Raw genomic sequence first — 26,513 nt, 5'->3', positions numbered from 1 at the left:
TATCAACAAGAAGTCATACAGACCATCACCATATATTCAAAGGACTAAATGATTAATTAAGGGTCTCAAGATATAACTGAAACTTACCCCAAAAGGCTTCAGAATTACAGAGCAAGATGTAATTTGACTTCCTGAGTCCACCTCTGCATAAGAAACTCAAAAAGCTTTGTAACAGTACAGACTGTCAAAAGTTAAAACTATCTAATTAAAAAGGTTACAGCATAGTCAATAGTCTTTTGGGGGGGCACTGAAGCCTGTGGATTATAAGTTCAAATAACAGTATTACCAGAATAAACTTACAAAGTTAGAAATTGAATTATATCAGATATGCATAGTGCGTGCTTCAAAAAATCTGAATTATGCCCAGCTGCACTAAGGAAAATGTGACTGCATCCCCAGGTTTCCTTTGTTTATATTTCAGAAGTGGCATTGCTACTGCATTGCAATGCTAGAGAAACCTCAATGAGAATTTATTCTCTGCCAAACCCCAGACCTGGAGTACAGCTAATGACGAATCATGCACTAACCTATTACAATACAGAACAAGAAAACCGTGGGATTCAGCAGCTCACTGAAGGTGGTGCAGGTGTCTGCTCACAGTGCAGAGAATTGATTTCAAATTGCTGTGCGGTCTCTTGACTGGTATGCTTTATATTTGATTCATTTGGTGCTTCTGTTTGCTTTGCAGGTTCCTCATGCTTAGAGTTTTCTGTACTGCCTTCCTTTGTGTCCAGTGGTTCATCAGGCACCACAATTGGAGATATTTCTGGCACCGCAATTGGAGATATTTCTGGCACCACAATTGGTGTCTCCTCAAGTTTAGTCTCTTCTTTCTTTTCCTCCATCTTTTTCTCTCCTACCTGGTCATTTCTCATCTCTTCATCTACATTAACTTCATTCTCCACTACCGGCACATCTTCTACTTTATCAACTGCCACCTCTTTTATTTCCTCAGCTTTAGATGGATCTACTTTCACTTCAGACTCTGCTTCTTGTTTCTCTTTTCCATTTTCTTGCTCTTCTTCAGGCTTATTGTCTGGTTCTTCTTCCTTGCCATCCTCGGTTTTCTTATCATCTGCTTCTTCTGCAGTATCAGCTTTTTCTTTTACTGAATCCTCCACATCATCAGCATCTTTCATTTCCTCATCCTTATCGGCTTCAACTTCTGAAGGATCTTCAGCCATTTTCTTTTTCTTTCCTTTCCTTTCATCTGAAGTGCCCTCTGATTTCCTAGACCGCTTTGGGGTCTTCTTGCTGTCACTTTCTGGAGTTTCAGTTGTCTTTGGCTTTTCACTTAATCTTGTAGATCTCCTGGGCGTGTCACCTATTATTCACAAAAATAACCAAAAGTAGTCAAGATTATGCTTTCTAATTACTAAAACTTATACAATACTCTTGGAAAATGAATTTCCGATAAACTAAATATCACAATAAAAAGAATGCCACAATCAGTGAATCATAAATTCCTACACCTACCTGTGCCCCAATCAAACACACTGTTGGCAGGGCCTCCTGGATGGGACTTCAAATATTGTGACAATTGACGCTTATTCTTGATCTCTTCACCTGTAGGAGCAGTGAAAACAATTCCCCACTTCTTTGGAAAAAACTGCACAAGAGAGACAACCAAACATCAATGTTATATAAAATCAACAATATTTAATTACCACAGATGAGAGCAGCATCAACCAAGATCCTCGAGCTCTAATAGAACAATAGCCTTTTAGCATCTTGGCTCACATCATGATGGAATTGTACTGGGTAACTTACTGACATCAGTATCAACTTATTAACCACATCATAGCTCAGATTTTTTAGAGCAACTAACAAGAAGTTGCCTATACTAGTTGCAGTTCAAAGTAGAACTATTACACCTAGATTTTTACTTGACCCAAGGTATCTTCAACCAGCTCTGCAAATTAGCTATAGATGTTCTATCCAAGTAACAACTCTCATCATTCAAATCTAATCATGCAATGATATCCATATGCTGCAAGTAGATAATGCTACAATAAACTTTGAATCATGCTCTTCACAGAAACCAACAAAACCAATAGACATAATTTATAGACGGTGCCACCTATAGTAGAAAACTCATATTATGTTCTCTCCAATCACAATTACTCAATCAACTTCTAATAACCTAATAAATTTCCAATACAGCTTAAGGAGCTATGGCTAACGGACGAGGAACACCTGACATCATTTATTACCACTAAAACATTGCCAAGCTTCATCATACAGATATTGGTGGACCTTTACCATTCTTGCTGGTAAAATTTTATACATATCAGGGATCAAACTAACAATTTGCATAGAGATCACACGCTAATCTTTTACAGATTCTAATGAGAGTAATTATGGTATCATTTGCTCATACTACTTCAATGGCAAACCCAAAAGAAATCCTTACAATCTCAAATGCTTGATATAAATTCCAAAACAGAATTTCTACTTGAATCCTTATGTGAACATCTGTAACACGTCAATTAAATTCAATCAGGGTCAACTTTTGGTGTATTGTAATAACCAAATACTCTCTGTTTGTCAACATTTACACCCTTCATTTCTTATTAACTTCCTCGACCCAGAATTGTGATGCTGTTTGTTGATGGTATGCTACATCCTTAATTACCTTTCTCATAATCTTCCTCAAATTCCTTCTCATCCTCACTCTGCTATCTTGAGGGAAACCACACATGGTCATGATACTCATTTTCAACATCATGAAGTTGTGATGCTTTTTGTTAATGATATGTGATCCTTTTAGCTTCCTTTCAAATTGGCTTTTCAGCTGGTAGATAAAGCTGGGTAAGTCAAACAGTTTGTTAAAAATAAGAACCACACATGGTCATGATACTCATTTTCAACATCATGAAGTTGTGATGTTTTTTGTTAATGATATGTGATCCTTTTAGCTTCCTTTCAAATTGGCTTTTCAGCTGATAGATAAAGCTGGATAAGTCAAACAGTTTGTTAAAAATAAGAATCCCTAATTTATTATTTGCACTCATTAGAATGATCAATACACTGTCCTAAACGTGAATTGATCATGCAAAATGGAAATAAACAACATCCAACTGAACATCCACACACAGTATTCAGAGTTTACCCTGTAAACCTCCAAAAAGTGGAAAAACCAGCTGATAGCAGCCGAATAGCTCATCTACTTGGATGGATTATAAATGGAAACAAGTTACTGAGAGCGATAACAATAGTACAGTTGCTCTTTGCTCGCTCTCAAACTTCCTCTGTTACAACTGAATTCTCCTTTGTCCAATTACATACAATTGAATTCTCTACCCTTTCAAAATTCAAACTGACCATTGTCCTTCTCATGCCATAAGTAATGTCGTGGAAGTTTTCCTGAGCATTGGAAGCCTTCAAGTGTGATCCATAATGCCCAAAAATCATTGTTCATTTCCCAGAATCATAAGCTTATGTCATGACAAAACAGCCACTTTCCCTGTTCTAGCAGTTGCATAACTGTCAAGACAAATATGAAACTACCACAAAAGTTTCACAATTACTGCCTATGCATAACTGGTAATTTCAACTGTGCCAAAACCACAAGTATTTTCACAATTTCTATTTTTTGGAAAATCTTCAATTATTGTTCTAGACAGCTTATTGATCCTTCGTGAGGCTTTTGGGCCCCCACAAAATCTCAGTAAAACACTGAGAGGAAATAATTCCAACAATTTCTCCTTGGAGTACCATCAAGCTTTCTTCATCATTCGTCCTTCAATCCCATGTGCCAAGATTCTTGGACTTCCCTTCTAGTCTCTCTTCTTCTACTATAGCACTACATCCTTTACAAGAATCACCTGTTTAAATAGACCAAGTCATCTAGCAAGGGTAGCACTAGATCATCTTCTTCATACGACTATAGGTATTCACAATTGACCACTGAGTGTAACCTCATAAAAGGAAATATGTCTAATCTGAAATCAATCTCTCCAACTGCCTCTAAGATGGTGAATGGTCCACATATTATCTCTTCTAGGATCGTCCTTGTAACTGCTCTTTACACATGTTGGTCATGCCTTGCTTTGTTCTGTAACTGCGACCTTGCAGATGTTCTTTAAACTCGAGTTGGATTTAAAATATCCTCTCAACAAACTTCTTTGCTTTTGCCACCTCTGAATCTAGTGCCTTCTTATTCATCTTGTTGTCTTGGTGCAGCATGAGGCAGATCACTGGAGAAATAATTCAAACATGGTTTGAAAGGTAAGTGATCAGTGGTCTGAATCTAGTGCTTCCTATTCATCTTTTTGTCCCAGTGCAATATCAAGTGGATCACTAGAGTAATAATTCAAACATGGTTTAAAAGGTGACTGATCAGTGGAATGGATTGTTCCATTGTACAAATGTTGAATATATGGTAGAACTTCATCCCGTGACTTTGGGCATCTGCTGTTATAACCTCTTATGAGCTGCACCAACATCCCATTTACAACCTCCACTTGTCCATCCATTTGGGGATGGCAAGCAGTACTTTTTTGGAGCTTGGTATCCATTTCTCCACAAGCTGAACCAGAACCTGCCAACAAACCAAGTACGGATTTGGACAACCCATAGAACACCCAACATTGGCAAAGAATAAATCAGCTGTCCCTCTCGCTATGATAGTCTTTTTGCATGGATTTAAGCAAGCACACCATGCTAAATCTATCAACAAAAAAAAAGAGAATCCTTTCCATGCTCACTTATTGGTAACCCATCAACAGAAACCATAGAAATGCTTTCCCATGGACTAGTAAGCACTAGAAGAGGCATGTATAATCCTCCTTTCAAACCTAAGATTTCCAAATCTTAGTACAACAATACTTACATCCCCTGATAAATCTTGTCACTTCTACTTGCATTTAACCTACCTTTGCAACAGCAAAGTGGACTGCCATTTTGGAGGTATGTCCCTCCCACACAAGTACAAACCTATGTGCCCTCAGCACACACAATTGCTCAAACTATAGAACCGTACATCCTTAAGGTATAAGTACCTTTCATTCTTGAGAACCTCTTGTCCTTGTAGCTGCCTATACTTCTCACAAAAATTTGAGTCTTATTCGTATTCTTCTCCATAGGCCCCTCTTTTGTGAAAGACTCATGTTGAGCTATCATGGTGAGAGCTGGCATGGGCTTAGGGATTGGTGGCTTAGATAACATCATCACTCCTTCCTTATATACATCCAGTAACTAAATATAATTGTTGCAAAATCAGGGATCCAATTCGTGCTTTTATAGCAACTTGCTCTGGGCTTTAAAAATGCTATAATGGCTAATAGTCAATATGCAAAATAGTTTCTTTTCCAAACAAATGTCTCCATTATTTAACAGGCTGAACTAGAGCATATAACTCCCAATCATACACTAGAAATTTCCTAACAGCTAAAGTAAAAGCCTTTGAATGATTACAAACAAGTTTACCCCCTTGTATCAAGATTGCACCCATAGCATATTCACTAGCAATGGTTTCAACCTCAAAGCATGCATGATTGTTAGGTAGAACTGACACTAGACAATGATTAGAGCAGATAAATGTAAGGTAGAACCAACACCAGACAATGATTTGGGTAGAAGAAGGTTAGGTAGAACTAACGCCAGAACATGGTTAATCTTCTACTTCAACAATTCAAATAATCATGTGTCTTACCTCATTGAAAGTTCTTAACCATGGCTGCAACCGACTCTCAAGGAAAGCAACGATAAAATATAAAGATGGAATGTACTTATGCATGCATATATTGGACAACACCTACAAAAATCCTTGTCTCTATGGCACTCTTTGGTGTTGACCAATTTATGATGGCCTCCACCTTTGTGGGATCCACTCTCATCTCAAATCATCCAGCTAAATGACCCAAATATACCAAGATTCAATTGCAAGCTTGTACTTCTTCATGTCACACAACAGCTTTAATAATTATCCTTCAAAATGGGCAAAACTTGCTTTATCAGTTGCATATCAGTTACATGTCCTTGACTCAAACCTGATCCTGAGCATATTACATACATCCTAATGAATAGAGAAGCAAACCATCATAAGCATTCCCACCTGCCAACTCCCCCTGCCTGTGATACAACTAATGCTGCTTCAAAACCTGACTGGCAGAGAGAGAAATTAACCCCCCCCTCAACCAATAGATATATAGCCCTTGCAAGTCCAACTCTCGAGCAGTTGTCATCTCACCATCAGTTAACATACCATTAAACCAACTCATAGATAAATATATATCTATGGGACCTCTCAAAAGTAACATCAATCCTCAATTACAAAAAGCTTATAAGTGCACTACATAAAGCAACAGGAAGAACTAACCTTTCATAGAGACCTTGCTTGGTTCTATAAGCAACCTTCCATGCATCTTCCTCCTCCATTCATACTTGATGGTAAACCTGATTTCAAATCCTATTTTGGGAAATATTTCACATGTTGCAGCTAGTCAAACAAGTCATCTATCCATGGCAGAATATAGTCGCCGCTCTTGATGGTGATCTTGTAGACAGCCTGATATTCTATACACATTTCCCAATAGCCATCCTTTTTCCCCACAAACAACAATAGCTGACCCACATGGAGAGGTGCTTGGGCTATTCACCCTAATAAAGTTTATCTGTACAATCCAATATTTGGTAGAGAAGATTCCAAAGGTAAGTGAATCTCTGGTTCTACTTACCTCAGCCCCTTGGATTGAAGAAAATCTTCCTAAAAGATGCCAACCTAAATAACCCCTTCATTTACTTGTTGATATAAGACACTGAAGAACTCCCAGTCCCATCATCTTGCTTTATCCTTCAACAGAAGTAAACAAAACTGCTCGGTCTATTGAATCAACTTGATAGCTTAGTTAGAACTGACCATGGCACTTTTTGCTTTGCTTTGGTGTCCTTTGATGGTGTATTTTATCTCATCCTTGACCCACCCATGCTTGTCAGCACTTCTCATGAATATAGCATCCCTAACATACAAATATGGCCCTCCAAGAACAAAATCAAATGTATCAAGTGCAATAACATCAGTTTTATCAATATATTAAGAACTCATATCAAACATAATTTTACATCCTTCTTGTAACTTGAATCTCAATACCTTTTTCCACCCAACCCAATGGATATGGATGAAGATGACCAACTATTCAAACCAGTTTCTTAAATATATTATTGACTGAAATCAAATTGCATTGGAAACTGAGCTCTACAAGTTCACTTGCCTTTTTTTTTCTATTTTTAGTTTGAGAGTGAATAGTCAGTCCATTATTTTTTCAGTTTCACTTCTTTATTTGAAACTATAGTCCTTATGGCTATGCATCCAAGTCTTTCCTCTACATCTGAGTTATCCTCAATTTCCCACTCTTGGATAGTGGCCATGGACTTTTTGGAGTCTTCCTTGTCTTTGCTTTTGGGGTGCAACTGAGAACAATGATTTTTGGGGGCCCTTATATTGATGAACAGCAGCATCAAATCTTATTAACTTACCAATTGCTTTTCTTGGAGTGCTTTCCATCAGGCCCTCTTTCGCTGGTTATCACTTTGCCCTTGCTTGGAAGACTCCTTAACCCTTCCTATTTTCTTCCTCCCTGCAGTACAACAAAGCAGATGCTTCATCAAGGTCCTTTGTCTTTGTCATGATTACTCTTCTCCTAAGATTTGGGTGCAGCCCACCAATATAATTGGTGAGGATATCCTCCTCTTCCAAGTCCATTGCAAACAACATGGCTTTTCTCCAAAATTCAGTTGTGTAGTCCTGCACAGTTTGCCCACTACCATGTCTATAATACGCTACTTAATCCTTGGTTAGTTTTATGTCTAGTTGGATAGCAATTTCTACATGACAAATCTTTGAAACCCTCCCAACTACACACTACTGGCTTCATTTTCTTATCACAAGAAGCAAGGTAGCTCCCCATCATACAAGACCATGACTGGTCATCTTGAGGCAATCAAAGGAAATCCTGTCTGTCCCACTCACAATAAGAACATTAAAATATACATTCATTTGCTTAAACCAAGAATCTAATATTTTTTGCAATTACATGACCCTCAAAAGTTGTGTGTTCTACTTTAGTTTCAACCTCAAATTGAGTAATTTCTGATTATATATCGCTCCTCAAAGCATCTTTTGTCCCAAAGGTTCTCCTTGTCACCCTTGTTCCTTCTCCATTGTCTCCAATATTAAAATTTCTTGCCTAGAGCACACACCAATATGGTTGTGAATAATTGTTCTGGAGAAATTTGGAATTGTTACATTGCTAAGTTATTCATAGGTGAGTCTTCATTCCTTGTTCCATGTGGCTCTCCAAGGCAGACACCAGAGCATTTATATACTTTTCCATCCTTATCTCTTTGATCCAATCTCTAGATTGTCTGTTCGAATGTCCAGAATGTTTTTCCAATCTCTCAATTTAAGGAATTAAATTCCAATCCTCTAAAAACCTTGCCACTGTCATATAATTTAATTCTACACAATTTTCCCACAGTTACTGACCCTGCTCATTTACCAAAATGCTCTGTAATTTTGTCAAACAGTTTATAAAAACTAAGAAACACTGAATTTTCATTGTTTACTCTTATTAGAATGATTAAAACACTTTCCTAGAAGGAAGTTGGTTGCCCAAAATGGAAATAAACATCCAACTAAACACACACTCAACGTAATCAGATTTTACAGTTGGAAACATCCAGATGATGGAAAAATTAGCTGGTAGTGGCCAAATAATTCATCTATCTATACATATCAGATGGAAAACAAGTTATAGAGTGTAATCACAAGATTCACAACAATACAGTTGCTCTTGTGCAGTGCCAAGCTTTCTCTGTTACAACACCTCAGTTCTTCTTTGTGTAACTGCTTACAATCGAGTTCTCCAACCTCTAAACCTGACCAATGTCCTCCTCATGCCCATTAATAATGACTCAGAAGTCCTTCCCGTGCGCTAGAAACCTCCATGTGTGATCTGAAACACCAAAAGTCATGACTGCTTGTTTCCCAGACTCATTCCCTCGTCATGACAAAACCACCACTTTCCCTGTTTTCGCAGTTAGATAATCATAGAGGCAAATACAAAATCAAAGAGATGGTTATATATTCACCACAGCATTACAGTAATGCCAATTTTGTCTAGCCAACATTTCTACAATCACCACCTGTGCATAACCAGTAATTTTGACTACAACAAAACAACAAGTACTTGAAGATTTCAAATTTATGGAAATTGTTACGGGCAACTCTTGCATCCTTATGGATCAGTGAACCTCTAGTAAGATTGAGAGTGTGTTCTTCAATACTTCCACAAAAGACCCATCAAACTCCATTTTACCATTTGGACGGAGCCTATTAAATCACTACAGCATATAGTTGCCTAGGCATATGATTTACAGGTCTATCTTTTAACTCTTTACCTGCCTCTTGATCACATTATCGTAAAAGGTAAGCTTATTTAAATTCATTTCCAAGACATCCCACCCAAACGCTAAAATTCTCCCCTTTGACACCATTATTAAGCCTACCATTTTATATGGATCTGAAGTTTTGGTTCCATTCTACACAACTTTCCCACAGTTACTGACCCTGCTCAAATACCAAAATGCTCCGTAATTTTGTCAAACAGTTTGTAGAAACTAAAAATCACTGAAGTTTCATTATTCACTCTCATAAAAATGATTAAAACAGATGGGAGTTGGTTGCCCAAAACGGAAATAAACATCCAACTAGACACACTCACCATAATCAATTTTACCTTGGAAACATCCAGATGAAGGAAAAATTAGCTGGTAGTGACCATATAATTCATCTATCCATACATATCAGATGGAAAACAAGTTATGAGTGTAATCACAACAATACCGTTGCTCTTGGTGCAGTGCCAAGCTTTCTCTGTTACAAAAACTCAGTTCCTCTTTGTCTAATTGCTTACAATCAAATTCTCCAGCCTCTAAACCTGACCAACGTTCTCCTCATGCCCATTAATAATGTCTCAGAAGTCTTTCCTGTGCACTAGAAACCTCTGTGTGATCCGAAACACCAAAAGTCATGACTGCTTGTTCCCCAGACTCATTCCCCCGTCATGACAAAGCCGCCACTTCCCTGTTTTCGCAGTTAGATTATCATAGAGGCAAATACAGAACACAGAGATGGTTATACATTCACCACAGCATTACAGTAATGCCAATTTTGTATAACCAGCATTTCTGCAATCACCACATGAGCACAACCGGAAATTTTGACTACAACAAAACAACAAGTACTTGATGATTTCAAATTTATGGGAATTGTTTCGGACAACTCCTGCATCCTTACGGATAAGTGAACCTCTAGTAAGATTGAGAGTGTGTTCTTCAATACTTCTGCAAAATACCCATCAAACTCCATTTTACCATTTGGAAGGAGCCTATTGAATCACTACAGCATATAGTTGCCTAGGCATATGATTTACAGGTCTATCTTTTAACTCTAAACCTGCCTCTTGATCACATTATCGTAAAAGGTAAGCTTCTTTAGATTCATTTCCAAGACACCCCACCCAGACGCTAAAATTCTCCCCTTTGACACCATTATTAAGCCTACCATTTTACATGGATCTGAAGTTTTAATTCCATTCTACACAATTTTCCCACAATTACTGACCCTGCTCAAATACTAAAATGCTCTGTAATTTTGTCAAACAGTTTGTAGAAACTAAGAATCACTGAAGTATTATTTACTCTTATTAAAATGATTAAACACTGTTCTAGAAGGTAGTTGGTTGCCCAAAATGGAAATAAACATCCAACTAAACACATACTGACCGTAATCAAATTTTACCTCGGAAACATCCAGATGAAGAAAAAATTAGCTGGTAGTGGCCAAATAAATCATCTATCTATACATATCAGATGGAAAACAAGTTATAGAGTGTAATCACAACAATACAGTTGCTCTTGGTGCAGTGCCAAGCTTTCTCTGTTACAACAACTCAGTTCTTCTTTGTCTAATTGCTTACAATCAAATTCTCCACCTCTAAACCTGACCAATGTCCTCCTCATGCCCATTAATACTGTCTCAGAAGTCTTTCCCGTGCACTAGAAACCTCCATGTGTGATCTGAAACACCAAAAGTCATGACTGCTTGTTTCCCAGACTCATTCCCTCGTCATGACAAAACTGCCAATTTCCTTGTTTTGGCAATTAGATAATCATAGAGGCAAATACAAAACCACAGAGATGGTTATTATATTCACCACAGCATTACATTAATAATTTATTAATTTAATACCAACTTTGTCAAACCAGCATTTCTGCAATAGCCACCCGTGCATGACTGGTAATTTTGACTACAGCAAAACAACAAGCACTTGATGATTTCAAAATTACGGAAATTGTTTCAGACAACTCCTGCATCTTTATGGATCAGTGAACCTCTAGTAAGACTGACAGTGCGTTCTTCAATACTTCCACAAAAGACCCATCAAACTCCATTTTACCATTTGGAAGGAGCCTATTGAATCACTATAGCATATAGTTGCCTAGGCATATGATTTACAGGTCTATCTTTTAACTATAGACCTGCCTCTTGATCACATTATCGTAAGAGGTGTATGCTTCTTTATATTCATTTCTAAGACATTCCACCCAAACACTAAAATTCTCCCCTTTGACACCATTATTACCTACCATTTTATATGGATCTGAAGTTTTGGTTCCATAATCTTCAGCCAATTGGTCCCCATGTGATCTTCATCTGATGTAAGCAAACTGTCCCAAGAGTATCCTCCTAACAAATTTGAAGCATATCTTCTCACTTTAAATAGTGAATTCCAGCTTATTATCCATCCCTTGCACTTTGGTCCTTAGAAATATTCCTCCTTATATGGCCCATTGCTCTCCTAAAGTGCTTACTTCTCATCATTATTGGAGGTCGATGCAAGGGACTAGATTTATTACAAGCACTTGTGCCGTTCTCGATTCATTATCACTATTGTTGTCAAAGCAATCCATCTTCCTCTATTTTTCTTTTATTGCACGAGGACATTTTATCTTCACTTTCTATGTCAATTGCAGACTTCTGAATATAAATAGAGCAGTACTACCCTCATCTTTTTTCTTAACAAAAAAGGTAGACCTTCGATGAACCATCTTTTCTTGAGACCATAGGTTGGTTCCTTTTCTAACTTTACAAGCAATTCTTCAGGTCTATGATTATAAGCTTGTATGTTTTTGTGCTGACCTTATTTTGCATTGTAAATTTCTGCTACTATTTCAATATCGTCACAAAGCAATTTAACTCTTCTTTGAAGACCACCTTTAATCTCTCCCATCTATTTCGGGATGGCTTGGGTTAATTTCTATGCCAGTCAATCACTACACCACAAAAGCTGGTTGAAAAAAATCATAGCCTTATTGCTCTATAATCTTGCACATTTGCCATCCAAATTGTTTCACAAATCTTACAATGTCATACAAAGTCCTTTGATCCATTGCCTATAAACTTCGGCAACTTTTGTTTTTCTCCGCTAGGGCTTACCATGAATTTATTTGGATGCAAACCTCATGCCTAGAACCTACTTACTAGGGAGTTTTTCTTTAGACGAATCCTCAACTCTTCCCTCGGCTTCAACCTTTTGTGCACTTGTTTCACCTTCAAATTTCCTTTTATACACCATTGGCTTGTCTTCTTCTACTTCAATTGACAACCTTGCAACGCCTCAAAGGCCACTCTCACACAATTTTGTGAAGGAATGTGACTTCTATCTCCCAGCTTCTCTCATCTAGAGAAGGTTGTCTTGGCTTTTCAACTTAATTGCGTTCTCAAATAGAGCTCTGACTAGGTGATCGTACAAATGTATTTTCATCAAGTGTTTCTCGTAATCTTCTCCTTCAAACCTTTGCTCAATAATCCTCAAATATTGTCTAATCTCACGGTCTTCACTATTTTGTGGCCTCTTCTCTCCTTTATTAATATCTAAGGGCATGAATCGCTCAAATTTGACCCAACTTCTTTTAAGGCAATGACACCAAATGTTTACTGCTCTATCTAATAAAAGCAATACATGAATTAATAATAAAAAAGATAATGCATACCAAATACAAATATATCTTTATTTGCACATGAAATTATTGCAAAAGAAGACTAGAGATGGCCAACCAAGGATAAAAGTTGATCTGATTAGCTCATAGCCTCATACTACCTTCCTCAATGATACACAATCTATTTAAAAGACTCAACGATTGTCAAGAGGAACACAATTTCAGCCAATCAACATTACTGCATAGACAGATAAATAATATTATTGAAACATAATAACTTAATACATACACAAATAACTAATATTTTTTAAACATAATAATAATAGACATTATACACTGAATACAAACACTTGGCCTTATGGATTGTATGTGGTAAGGTAAGCAATGAATTTCCCTATCAAGATCAATGAATAGAAACAACAAAGCATTATTAATTCCAGCATTCTTCTTCTATTCATGCTAGGTGTGAGCAGCCAACGTGATCATTTTTAGAAAAGAAGTTATTCATGTCTTCTAAATCCTTTGGTCGTTTGAGAAGTTGTTTCAAACTAATCATTCACCAACATTGGAAAAGGGTTGTCCATATTCACATGCTACCTCCATCATAGTTACATCAAAGAACAAAGAACAAATGGACTTTTCTCTCAAGATCACACAACAAGCACATCTATTCAAGATTAACCAATACCCTAGCAAAAATATAAGTTTTATTCTAAAAAGTTGTTTAGAGCTTGCACCCCAAGCCTTGGCCAACACCTAACTACTGCAATGATGCTACAAGGGTCACGCCAACTATGGTTGACTTAAGACTTCTAATTTCTTGTCTTCATATTTTTCTAATACGAAAGGTCTTGACACCATATCTATCTTCAAAACCCCTACACAACTAATATGTTGCAAACCCCTAATATTTTTCCATTGCAAATTGTACGACCATGTATGTATGACTCTGTAGGCGATTTTGAACAAATTTCAAGGAATTATTTAATGTTCACTGGATTTTGAATTTCTATAATAAAATCCACCAAACTCAAACATAACTTTTGTGTAATGAACTATAATCTATCACTATATTGTTCAATATTTTTCCTCCCAACCTTTAAATTTCAATATTTTAGATTTTCATATTTCACAACAATTGCTCATTTGAATATTGCTATAATATGTTGATGTTCCTGAATTCTTAGCAAATAACTCACATTTCTAAATTATTCCTAAATCTCGAAAGGGAGTTAAAAGTAAAATTTAACTATATGAATAGTAGTGGTAGTGAAGACACTGGCCATTGACTTTAAATGTCATGGACTTTGATTTGGAAAGAAGAGAAATCTTGAGAGCACATAAGCAGTTCTAAAGTACCTAAAAATTGTGGACAATGCCAAGCAAAGGAAAAGGAATCATAACTCATAACAATGTCCCTTGTATATGCAAGTGATGGGAAAATAAAAATCTTGCACAAGACTTTGAATGACACTTGACTCTATTTAGGCATTGTCGAAAGCTAGAGAGACTCCGATGGCACCTCCCCTAACATTCTAGGTTGAGAAGAAACCAGTAATACAAGTAATAGCCTGCCATCTCAGACGACAATAGTGGTGATGCCATGGTTATTATGATCACATAAAAAGTTAAAGTCTCATGTCTCCTAATGTTGGAAGAAGGAATTAATGAATCTAAACCGAGACTTAAAAAAAATCTTACTTAGATGTTTTTCTTTGTCAATTAATACTCTAAATTGTTGGCTCCATCCTAATCTTATGATTGTGTTGTATTAAAACAAACAAAAGTTTGCACAAGTTGTTCCCAATCATGCATCTCCTACACTAAGCACATTGTACATAGAGCAATTCGACTCTACCAACCATCCACACAATTGTCTGAACTGAGTGGGCTTACTCAATTTAAGTGTTTTGAAGATACATTCACAAGAACTTCAACAAATACTTATTCTTCAATATTCTTTCGAAATAAAATGCTCAAATAATTGATAACCAAATGAGAGAATGTGGGTCTGAATCACTTCTTTGTCCAACTAACTTACACATGAGATGATGGCCAAACATTTACACACATGATATTAATGTATTAAATGCTTCCAATCACTTCGTTTGTATACAGAACCTGCTTCAAACATGGCAAAAAAATTTCACTTGCTCTTTGCCTTGAAATTCATGCTGACAACAAAAGTATTTTGATACCTGACTCAGCTTGGTCTTACATCTAATGGGGCACCATCTCAATACTTTATGTTGTTCCTTGAAGATTCTATTTGACAATAATCTTCGATCAACAACTTCAATCTTCAGGCAAGCTCCTAAAATAACCACTTCCAAGAAATTTTACTAATTGCAGACTTGACAACCAACATCAACTCCGCTTTTGACCCCAATTGTTAATATCTACTAAAATTCGTCAAGAATCAACAAACTTAACAAAATCTTTAAAATATAAACAAAGCTTTACAGATCTCATCATACTTTGTAGAAACCTTAAATGGAAAGCTCAAATTCTATGCAGGAACAACTACTGAAAACTATGACTGAAATGATTTATTAGAAATTCTGATGAAGTTCAAAGAAATACAAAAATACATAGATCTTACTCAACTTTTATTAAATTCAGCAACTTTTTCAAGATTGGGAGAACCATTACAAATTCTAGGAAAATCTGAATCACTTCAGAAGTTTATGAAGAATTACCTCTAAAGAACAGCCAGCATTCAAATCTTTAAAATCAGTGCATATATTTTAAATCTGATTGATTTAAGTTTTAACAAGTAAATGACTCTTAACATTTGGTTCACTCCTGAAAAACCTTTGTTAAAAAACCATCTGCACAAAAGCCTTATTATAATACTGGAAAAGACAATTCACCCTTAGGGACCACTCTTTATTTCAAGAGAATAACAGTTGTAGTCACAACTTTATTCCCAGACTGTTGGTGACTAGCAAAGGAGCCAAAATGTGTCAAACAAATGTCCAACAGGTATTAACTTGATTTTTTTTCAACCAAAATACAATGAATAGCAATATTTAATTCCTTGCATTATGAAATCTTAATATTTCTCAATTACTATATAGTTCATCTGAATGTTGGAGCAGTTTGTTCCACAAATATTTCTAGTGCACCATATACCTGTCCATTGTTTGTGACATTTCAACTATTAGCTAGAATGCTAAGTTGCCAGTTCTGGTACTGATTCAAGTTCAGGTTCAGGTTTGAGGGTTCGGCTAAATTTTGAATTTTACGTTTTACATTACATATTATATTTTATATTTTTACAGTTTATGTTAACATTATGTTTAATAATTTATATTTAACTCTACATTTTATATTGAGTTGAAAATTTATTATTATATATTAAATTATATACTTTAAATAAAATTTTATATTTTATATTTCATATTTTAAATGAAAAAGAAGAAAGACGTAAAATAAATAATATAAAATATATTTACTCAACTCTTTCCCTCGACCATATAATGCTATGTTTAAAACGACTATAAGGTTATGTATCGTAGGCTTGTTGAACTACACAAAGTAGATTAAATAAAAGGAAGTATTGATTATGCATAGATAAGAATCGAGAGGGGCATTGGGTTCACACACCCCTAGTCACAAAGTTCAAATTCAAATTCCAATTCGGCAACCATAAAATTCGGATGAAGTTTGGCAAGTGTAAATATTCGGAATAAAAAAATTGGATTAGATTCGCCTTATATAATTTTATTTATTTTTAAATATAAGTAATATATCCAATAAATTATCAAAATATTTTAACATTGCATCATATAACACTCGTAATATTATATTAAATTATCATATAGTTTAACAATACATCATTAATCAAAAACAACACATCATATAACACTCATAATTATATTATGAAACATATATGTTTATCAAATTTGGTTTAAAAAAATATAATAATATAATTTAATTTAATTATATTTGATTTAATTTAACATAATTGTTTTAAATATAACAATATATAACTAATTAAATATAACATTTTAGAATTTATACAATTGATATATTTAATATAACATTTTAAATTTATATTACTAAAAATTTAATATATCAACCTTTTAACACAATTTAATTTACAGTTTATAATTTTTATAAAATATATTAATAAATATAAACGACCCTAAAAAAAATCAAATAAAAACAAATTGCAAAAGAAGTGCATAGGGAAAGATTGCAAGGAGTTTCGATTGATTTAGAAATTGCACAATTCACCAACCACAAAACGCACTCGCCTCAATCAAAGGCTTGCCTCTCTCAATCTACCACAAAGACGCGCAAAATATTACCACTCACATTGACTTACAAACAAGAATATTTTTTTACCACTTAAAGCGGGTTGTGCGATGAAAAAGGACAAAGACCAGCATTATATTAAAAAATGAGTAAGAAACCCTTAAAACCTATTCAAAACCCCAAAAACACTTTTTAAATTTTTTACTTTTATGAAAAAACAATGACACATTATACCGTACAAATAATTGGCCAAACTTTAACAAACTTTACATAAATATTTCAAAATTGACAAATTTTGAATTTCATCCATGAAATTCGCCAAATAATGTGACTTGGGGCACACCATTACTACATCTTGACATAAACTAGTATTATTGTGGCATCCAATAGGGCAATAATCAATGAAAGTTAAAACAGTAAAAGTTGAGTTAAATTGGGCGGCAATTTACAACACCCTAGTTCTTGACTACATACTTTCCCTATCCAAGGAAAATTTCACCTAGATTTGCCATACCTCTACCCCCTAGATTTCCGTTGGACCGGACCCACAAGAGCACCAAACTGGTACCCAAATCCGGCCAAGCAACCAATGCACCCAACTACATAGCTACAATGTATCAATGCAGTCCAAAAAATTGGACCAAATTGAGGATGCATGAGATAGCTTGTGAACTTGAGACTTATCTCTGCAATTTAACATGATTATAAAATTTTCAAATTACATTCATCTGAAATTGCTTTCTTAAAAACTAAATACAAAGTTAGTTTCTAGCAAAGCCAAAGGCAATGTACTGTATTTGCTTCAAGGAAGACATACCATCTTCATAGACTTTGTCGATTAAAAATTGCTCTAAAAATGCATACTAAGATGATATATGCAACTTCCACTAGGTTGTAGTATTATAAACACTAGGTACATTCAAGTGTGACCAAAATTATCCCATGCAAAAGTTTAAGTTTGCAACATATAATATATGCATATGTCTAAAAGCCACTTTTGACTAGCAAATGAATGAAGGTGAACACGTACAATGTCTCGTAAAGCTCCTTGCAACATTTAAAGTTCTATCTGCATTCTGGTTCTATGTTATCAGTCCTAGTACGAGTTCAAGTTCAAGTTTGAGGGTTCAATTCGCAAATTCCATCAAAAAAATTTGGTCTTCAGTTCGTTTTGGTTTCAAACATATACATATATACTGTATATATATACATATACATATACAAGTTAATATTAAATAAAGAACAAATATTGATATACATTATTAAAATTATTATTAATCGTAATGCTAATAACTTATTTAATTTATTTACAAATTTTTATTATTGATAAATATTATTCACCTTTTCAAATTTCAGACAAATGCAGTATAAACTAACATAAATATCTTTAAAAAATCTATATAAAATATGCCCATATATGTGAGAAATTGATTCAATAATTATTATTTGTTTAAAATTATATTATTTTAATTATAATTATGCAATATTAATTATAACCAAGGTTGCATGGGTACGGGGGTACTTGGAGACTTTGGAGACTGGTGCTGGTACTGGTACGGCTATTTTTTCAAAATAGGAGACGTGGGTACTTGGAGACGCCAATTTCTTTTAAATATAATTTAATAATTTATAGAAATTCTGAAAATATAATGACATTAAATATAATATAATAATTTAGTAATGGTTGTTGCAACGTTTTAAGAAATCCTTGTGACCTGTGTTTGTTTTGAGCATTGTTTTTTTTCCATTTGTACTACATTTTGATTTTTTTGTTGCCTGTGTTTTGTTGTTTTTAACATTTTAAGGTTTCCTTTTTTTTTTGTTTGGCTTGGAGACGGTGGGAGACGTGCGGATACATTAGCGATAAGTCTCCTCTCTATGGAGACGTTTCCAACGAAATTTCCGGTGCGAGAGACGCGTCCGAGTCTCCGATACGAGTACCCATGCAACCTTGATTATAACCCTAATGTTTAACCTTTATAAAAGGTACAATTAAAAATTAGATTTACGATTAAAATTTATTATTTTAATGGGGTTCCCCCGTAGTGCAACGGTTTCGTTGCAAACCGTGTTGATATGGCGTAATTATGCAATATTAATTATAACCCTAATGGTTAACCTTTATAAAAGGTACAATTAAAAATTAAATTTACAATTAAAATTTATTATTTTAATGGGGTTCACCCCGTAGTTCAACGGTTTCGTTGCAAGTCGTGTTGATATGGCGTCCCCAATTCAAATCTCCTGCAGATTGTTTCAAGTCGATCGTTTGGTCTCGTGTGTCGATGCATGGACAGTAGTTTGGCAGCTGGTGGAGGAGATCGTTGACCAACCTATCCAAGCGTGCGTGTTGGAAGGACATGACTGAGGTGGCGCAGGAGTGCATCTTTCATGGTGGCGACGCTTGGCTCTGTTAGTGCTCACTCCAACAACGACGAAGACTACAACGTTTTCATTCCTAGCGGTGGTGCCCAATTGCCTTGTGAGATTCATAGCGGTGCTGGCCAGTTGATGGGTGCAGTGTGGTGAGGACCGGTTGGAGTGATAAGGAGATCGTGGAGTGATAAGGAGAGTATGGAGTGATAAGGAGAGATTAAAGGAGAATGGAGTGATAAGGAGCATGGAGAGATAAGGTGAGAATGGAGCGATAAGGAGAGCTAAGATGAAAGCAAAGCGTACAAGATTCAAAGGTGTTAATACCTCACCATAATGTACTCAAGGATGAGGCCCCCTAGTTTGTGGCCTCACCTAGAGATTGAACCAAGCTAAAAATCCATGTCACCGATCAAAAAAAAAAAATTAATATTTTAATAGTTGATTCTCGAGTATAAGTTAATTAATGGGGTCTTTGTTTGAGATTCTTGGTGTTCTGGTTAACCTATTGGCTGCAATTAATTTGTTTTGCTAGTTTTGGTCCAAGGTCCAAGACCCTTGATTGGGCAGGGATTTGGTTTTAAGGTTGATTTGCATTGGTGGATTTTTTGTGTTCAAATAAACTTTTACCCCTTTTTATTCAAAGAAATATATTTTAATTAAAAATAATTCTAATATAAACCTTGTAATTTTGACCCTAATTAAAATTAATTTTTGACCTAGTAAATAGCTCCCTTCAATCCATCTTTTGCCACCATCAAGTAGAACTCAACTATCTTCTACATACGCCTTTGCCATACCTTCCTCGAACAAGAGGGCAAAGAGAAGAGAGAAAATGACAAGGTTGCTTTGACTACGAATGGATGCTTATCAATACCTCTCTCGTGAACTCTAAGCAATCCTGGCAAGGATGAGCAGAACTGCTAAGTTCAAGGTTTAAGCCAATTTATGGCATGTTTTTTTCAACAAGTTGATTTTTCGTCTTCACATAGGATTGCAACAATTTATGGAGGAAAAATGCTGACTTGACAGCAATAGATGAAAATATCCCAAAAAATTGTGGCAGGTTCGCATGGATTTTTCCCAAATGAACCCGCAATGAACTTTAAGGACCCTTGACAAACTGCACTGCAAACCAAACCTGGATCCATATCTCGGCTGGATTGGACCCAAACCTATAGGTTCAGGAGGCTGAATCAATATCTTAGTTCCAATACAATAACCATATGTGACAAAGAAGAAGAATACAAATTTATTACTTTCTTGGAGCCAAAACTTAATAAATTACTTGCATGAACTAAATAACAAATACTAAAACTCCCATCTAATAATTTTATTTTATTGTTATTTTATTTTGCATATTAAAATTCTCACTCATTTGTAGAAACTCGTAAAATTATAAATTATATATTAATACAAAAAACTTGCAACATACTGTTTGAAAGCATTAAAAAAAAGTTAGCGAACACAGCTAGGAAAACCATAGAAAATAACTTCAAATTCACAGCAAGAAAAAATATTGGAAAAAAAATTGTTAAAAATAATTTGAGAAACAGTCAAAACTCTACTAGATGGAGAGTTTTTGCCATGTAAAAGTTTAAAAACGATGTCTTGAACCATTTTGCCTTGGCAATTAAACCAAGAGATGGTTGAAAGGAGGAAGGCTACTGCTGCAATTTTAAGTTCTGGGTGGATGTTCCAATGTGATGTACTCAACAAGGAAATGCAACAAATGGTACCATCCAGGGTAACATTGGGACGCCGGTAGAAGCTGAGAGGATACAGACCCAGTTTAAGATTTCCATGGCCAAGCAGCAGCACTGAAAATTTCTTCCGAGAAGAAGAAGCTAAATGAATGGCAATTAATTTTATAATGTTAAGAAAAAACAATATACAAATCCACGAGACCATTTGACTGCAAAGAGCTCTGATATTTACTCGGAAGTGCTTGCTCATTCAATTGCAGACCATTTGACTGCAAAAAACTCTTAAATTATCTCGGCAATGCTTACTGATTAAATTACCACAATAAGGCAGCCTGACGTACCTAGGTTGTGGAGCATCAAAAATGTAGTACAGTGACTACATTCAATTTTTCAAGTGTGAAACAGGTTTCAAATCTTAATAGTTTGGCACAAGCTCAAGGCAAAACAGTCCCCCAGCCCACATTTTAGGCAGTTCCATGAAAGTTTTTTGGTGCAAATAGAAAAAACAAAAATCTCGATCAAGAAGCTTGACGCATAATTTTTCATGGTAGGAAACTGTCGAGCAAGCTTCCGAAAGCAGCTTATCATGTGTAATCGATTATAATTTTCATTCTTCTTCCGCACGTGTGGTTTCAAACCTCCTATTTTTTCTGGTGCAGCAACAGGTAGAGAAAATTGAAAAACTGAATGCGTTCAATTATTGTACAAAACAATCCTGAATCCTCCATGTAGCATGTGCTGATAAAAATCTGCCAACCACATGGACCTCCACGCCCCCACCACACACATGGAAAGCCCCCCACCCATGGAAAAAGCAGGTCACCCTAAACCACGGTAAGGTCACCCAAAATCTACGAGGTAATACTGAGAAAACTTAGGGAAGACTTCCTCTATGGAAGTACAATAATAATAACACATACATGTAATAGTCGCAGATGCGTTCAGCGGTTCCCTCAACCAGTCACTGGATCAATGAAAACGCGCTAGCTTTTACTCTTCCAGGGCATGAGCCATCGCTGCATCCACGTAAGGTATTTGATTCGGACTCTATAATCAACTTCTTATATTGCGTTCCCATCCTTGCTGGATGCTAAAAAATTAGAAATGTTATCTACTTCCCCAGAGTCAGGCGCAGTAGGGTATTCTACATGTGTGAGACGTGGACCTTGAAAGACCTCAAAGCTCTGCTAATAGAAATTAAAAAACAGCTCGACCCGAATTCTTATTTTTCTCTACCGTTTCGAGTAGTACGTAAAATAACACAAGGGCAAAAGAAACCCAAACAGGTATCTGGAAGGTAGGCACCAAATATAAAATGACGAACTGCAGTCCACAAATAGATGCTTGACGAAGGAATACACTGTTAAAAATCGAGTGCTCAACACAACTTAGCTATATTCATCAAATAGCCCTCGCTAACAGTAATGCTAACTAAATTTGGCTTAATTCGCCAGCTCGCCTCCACTAATTTCACTCTTCCCAACTATATGCATACCAAAATTACAACATTCACTGCACCTAGACAAACCAAAAAAAAAAAAAAAACTCTTTCCTTACAAAATTATTCCCTTAGCAAAATAAACACTTTTCTAGCTAAATAAGTGCTTTCCACATATATTTTTCCGGCCGTAAGAAACAATAATAACCTCAAGCCCAAAAGCTCTAAAAATTCTAGGGAATTTCTCCCATAACCCTAACAGTAAAACACAGCTCAAACACAATTTCAAAAATAAAGGGGAAAACAACGAGGCATTCACAAAATTCCAGTGTAACCAAACCAAACAAACACACACATACAAAATTGGAATCATATGACAGCAATTTAGCAGTTTGTGACCTGTTTCTTCCACCCTGGGGGCGCGGGAAGCTCGACGGAAACAATTTCCGGCGAGCCTTCTGCCTCTGCGTCCTTTTCCGGCGTCTTAACTTCCGCGTTCTCCATGGGCGAGTGTTCTAGTCGCAGGGGCTCCAAATTACACAACTCTTCTCCTCTTCCAACACTATTTCCGCCACAACTTTCCCGGTGTCGACTTGGACTTGTGCTGGCTCCAGTGACGATTTTTAGGTGTGGAGACGAGAACCTGGAATATATTATATTGGGGTTTAGTTATTTTTGGCGTCCGCTTACTCCTTAACTGTTTTGGAAAGGTGTTTTCGCGTCCATTTTCAACGCATGATGTTTTTCCGAGAGATTGTATTTATAGGGGTCTAGCTTTACTCATTGCTGTGGAAGCTTGTGATTCGCCAGTTTTTGGATATTCTAATCATCTCCCAACAGATGTTTGCATGGATAACTCTCAACTAATCCTGACACCCTGCTTTCTTTGAGACGACTTATTACATGATTTGGAACTTATTGCGGTGTAATGGTGAATACCTGCTTTCACAGTTAAGTAACTAAGGTTTAAGTCTCACTTATTAAAATATTCGATTTATTTATTTTAAATCGTAAGTACTTTAATATATTAAAAAAATGTGCATGGTAGTGAATATTTTAAAATATTATAAATTCTGTATTTAGAAAAATGATATTATAAAATGTAAAATTTTAAGAAGATATGTATAGTTATCATTTTATTAAATATATTATCTAATTTTAAATGTATAATTTACTTATAACCCTCCTTCTCCTTGATTTTTATCTAATATTATTTTTCTAATTACTTTGATATAATTTTTTTATAGTTTGTGGAATCATATAAAATAAATAAATAAATAATATTATAATAAGACTTTATCATCCATTTCTATTATGTAAGTCTTTTTTTAGCTTTTTGATTTTTTATTATATAACTACTTCTTAACAACCCTCCCCCTCCTTTGATTTCTATTGTGTAACTCTTTTATAGATGTTCCACTCCTTCAATTACTGTAACTTAACTCATTTTCAACTCCATGATCAATAAAATATAACCATGCATTAATTTGGGCATAATTAATTGATATAAGAGAGTAAATGTAGATGAGATTTAGAAGGTTGTGATAGTTTTGCACTTTTGGTACTTTGTGATGAACGAGTAGCTTGTAAAAATGGAGTCAACAATCAAAATTTGAAATTGACTATTGAATTATGGGAAGTCTACTTTTCTCTTAGATGAGGAGGTGTAGAAATGTCTTGTGCTCTTATGAATCTACAAAATGTGACTATATGTATTGTTGAAGATGGATTTTGCTAGGAAGCAATTTAGGGAGCTCTTGGTGTGTAAGGGCAAGTGTGCAAACTTTCTTGATAATGAGCCAAATCACTTGGTGAACAAGGTTGGAAGACACAACATGCAAAAATGTCTAAATAGTAAGTCATTATATTACATGATGATGTGAATGTTGGTGCAAGCTTTGAGTCTCTATGTGAGATGATTCAATGAAATATTAAGACTACATCATCATTATTATGCCGAGAGGTGTATTACACTCACATGATGGATGGCCAAATATGTGTTAAGAAAAACTAAACCCATTAAATTTGACATGCATATGAGTGTCGTGTAATTAAATTAAATAACTCAAACTTAATGCATGTATAAAACATTCAAATAAAACAACTTAAATTAAATTAAATGTGTTAATAAAAATATAACATAATAATATAATATTAATAAATATTACTAAAAAATAAATAAATAATAAATGTGATTAAAATATACTTATGACTCGTGTATGACTCTAATCAATTTAATTTAAATCTTTTTAATTAAATTAAATAACTTAAACTTAATGTGGTCAATAAAAAATTTAAATCACTTAAATTAAATTAATAATTTAAATAAATTAAATTAAATATCTAAAATTAAATTAAATTAAATATTTTTAAAAAATTTAAACCCATATGGATGGACAAATATGTGTTAACACTCACATAATAGATGGACAAATGTGTGTTAAGAAAAACTAAACCCATTAAATTTGACGTACATGTGAATGTTGTGTACTTAAATTAAATAACTAAAATTAATACCTAAAATTAAATTAAATAACTTAAACTTAATGCATGTAATTAAACATTCAAATAAAACAACTTAAATTAAATTAAATGTGTTAATAAAAATATAACATAATAATACAATATTAATAAATATTACTAAAAAATAAAGTAAACAATAAATGTGATTAAAATTTACCTATGACTCTAATCAATTTAATTTAAATCCTTTTAATTAAATTAAATAACTTAAACTTAATGTAGTCAATAAAAATTTAAATAAAAACTTAAAATCACTTAAATTAAATTAAATAGTTTAAATAAATAAAATTAAATATCTAAAATGAAATTAAATTAAATATGGTTTTTAGAAAAAGAAGAAACTAAAGTTAAATTTCTTTACAAGATCGCTTAAATTAATAAATTAAATTAAATAATTAAAATTAAGTAAATCAAATTAAATTAAGTAATTAATCAAATAACTTAAACTTAATGTAGTCAAAAAAAAGATTCAAATAAAACTTAAATTAAGTTAAATTTAAATCACTTAAATTAAATTTCTATCAAAAAAATCACTTAAATTAAATTAAATAATTTAAATAGATAAAATTAAATAACTAAAATGAAATTAAATAAAATAGTTTTCTTTCTTTAGAAAAAAAAAAACTAAAGTTAAATTTCTTTACATCACTTAAATTAATAAATTAAATTAAATAAATGAAATTAATTGAAATTAAGTAAATGAAATGAAATTAAATAACTTGAACTTAATGCATGTAATAAAATATTAAAATAAAACAACTTAAATTAAATTAAATTTTAATTAAATATAATAATTTAGATTAAATTAAATAACTTAAATTAAATAAAATTAACTAACTTAAATTAAATTAAATGATTTAAACATAGTAAAATTTAAGTTGATTAAAATTTAAGTATTAAAAAATTAAGTAACTTAAACTTAATGTAGTCAATAAAAAATTCAAATAAAATTTAAATCACTTAAAGTCAGAAGTTGGGGTCATTGTCTGATTCGATGACCAGACTTTGGATGTGTGAGAACTGGGCATATAGCCTATATAGGGGAGATGTGTTACTCAAGCATCCCCCCTGCCCCTCTATCTCGATCGATGTTGGTGCTCGAACGGTTGGAGTGCTCACATATAAAAAAATGTGCACCAACATTTGTCGATTGTGAGGGACACGGCAAGTCTCCTGAGTTCTATGCAAGAGCTCTTCGAGAATCT

At 34.4% G+C, this 26,513-nt stretch overlaps 1 protein-coding gene across 1 annotated transcript; it reads right to left on the bottom strand.

The window, feature by feature from the left end:
* On the bottom strand, positions 1 to 23,523 carry LOC131037562 (methyl-CpG-binding domain-containing protein 11). Its single transcript, XM_057969758.2, has 3 exons — positions 23,185 to 23,523; positions 1,477 to 1,609; positions 1 to 1,324 (listed from the first exon to the last, which is right to left on the bottom strand). Exons 1-3 carry the CDS (start codon positions 23,287 to 23,289, stop codon positions 561 to 563), a joined length of 1,002 nt encoding a protein of 333 aa, XP_057825741.1. The 5' UTR covers positions 23,290 to 23,523; the 3' UTR covers positions 1 to 560.
* Positions 23,524 to 26,513: the final 2,990 nt, after the last annotated feature.

This window comes from Cryptomeria japonica, chromosome 6, assembly GCF_030272615.1.
Source record: "Cryptomeria japonica chromosome 6, Sugi_1.0, whole genome shotgun sequence".
Taxonomy (NCBI): Eukaryota; Viridiplantae; Streptophyta; class Pinopsida; order Cupressales; family Cupressaceae; genus Cryptomeria; species Cryptomeria japonica.
Note: the sequence above shows the minus strand (reverse complement) of the source record. Positions and strands in the feature narration are given on the sequence as shown.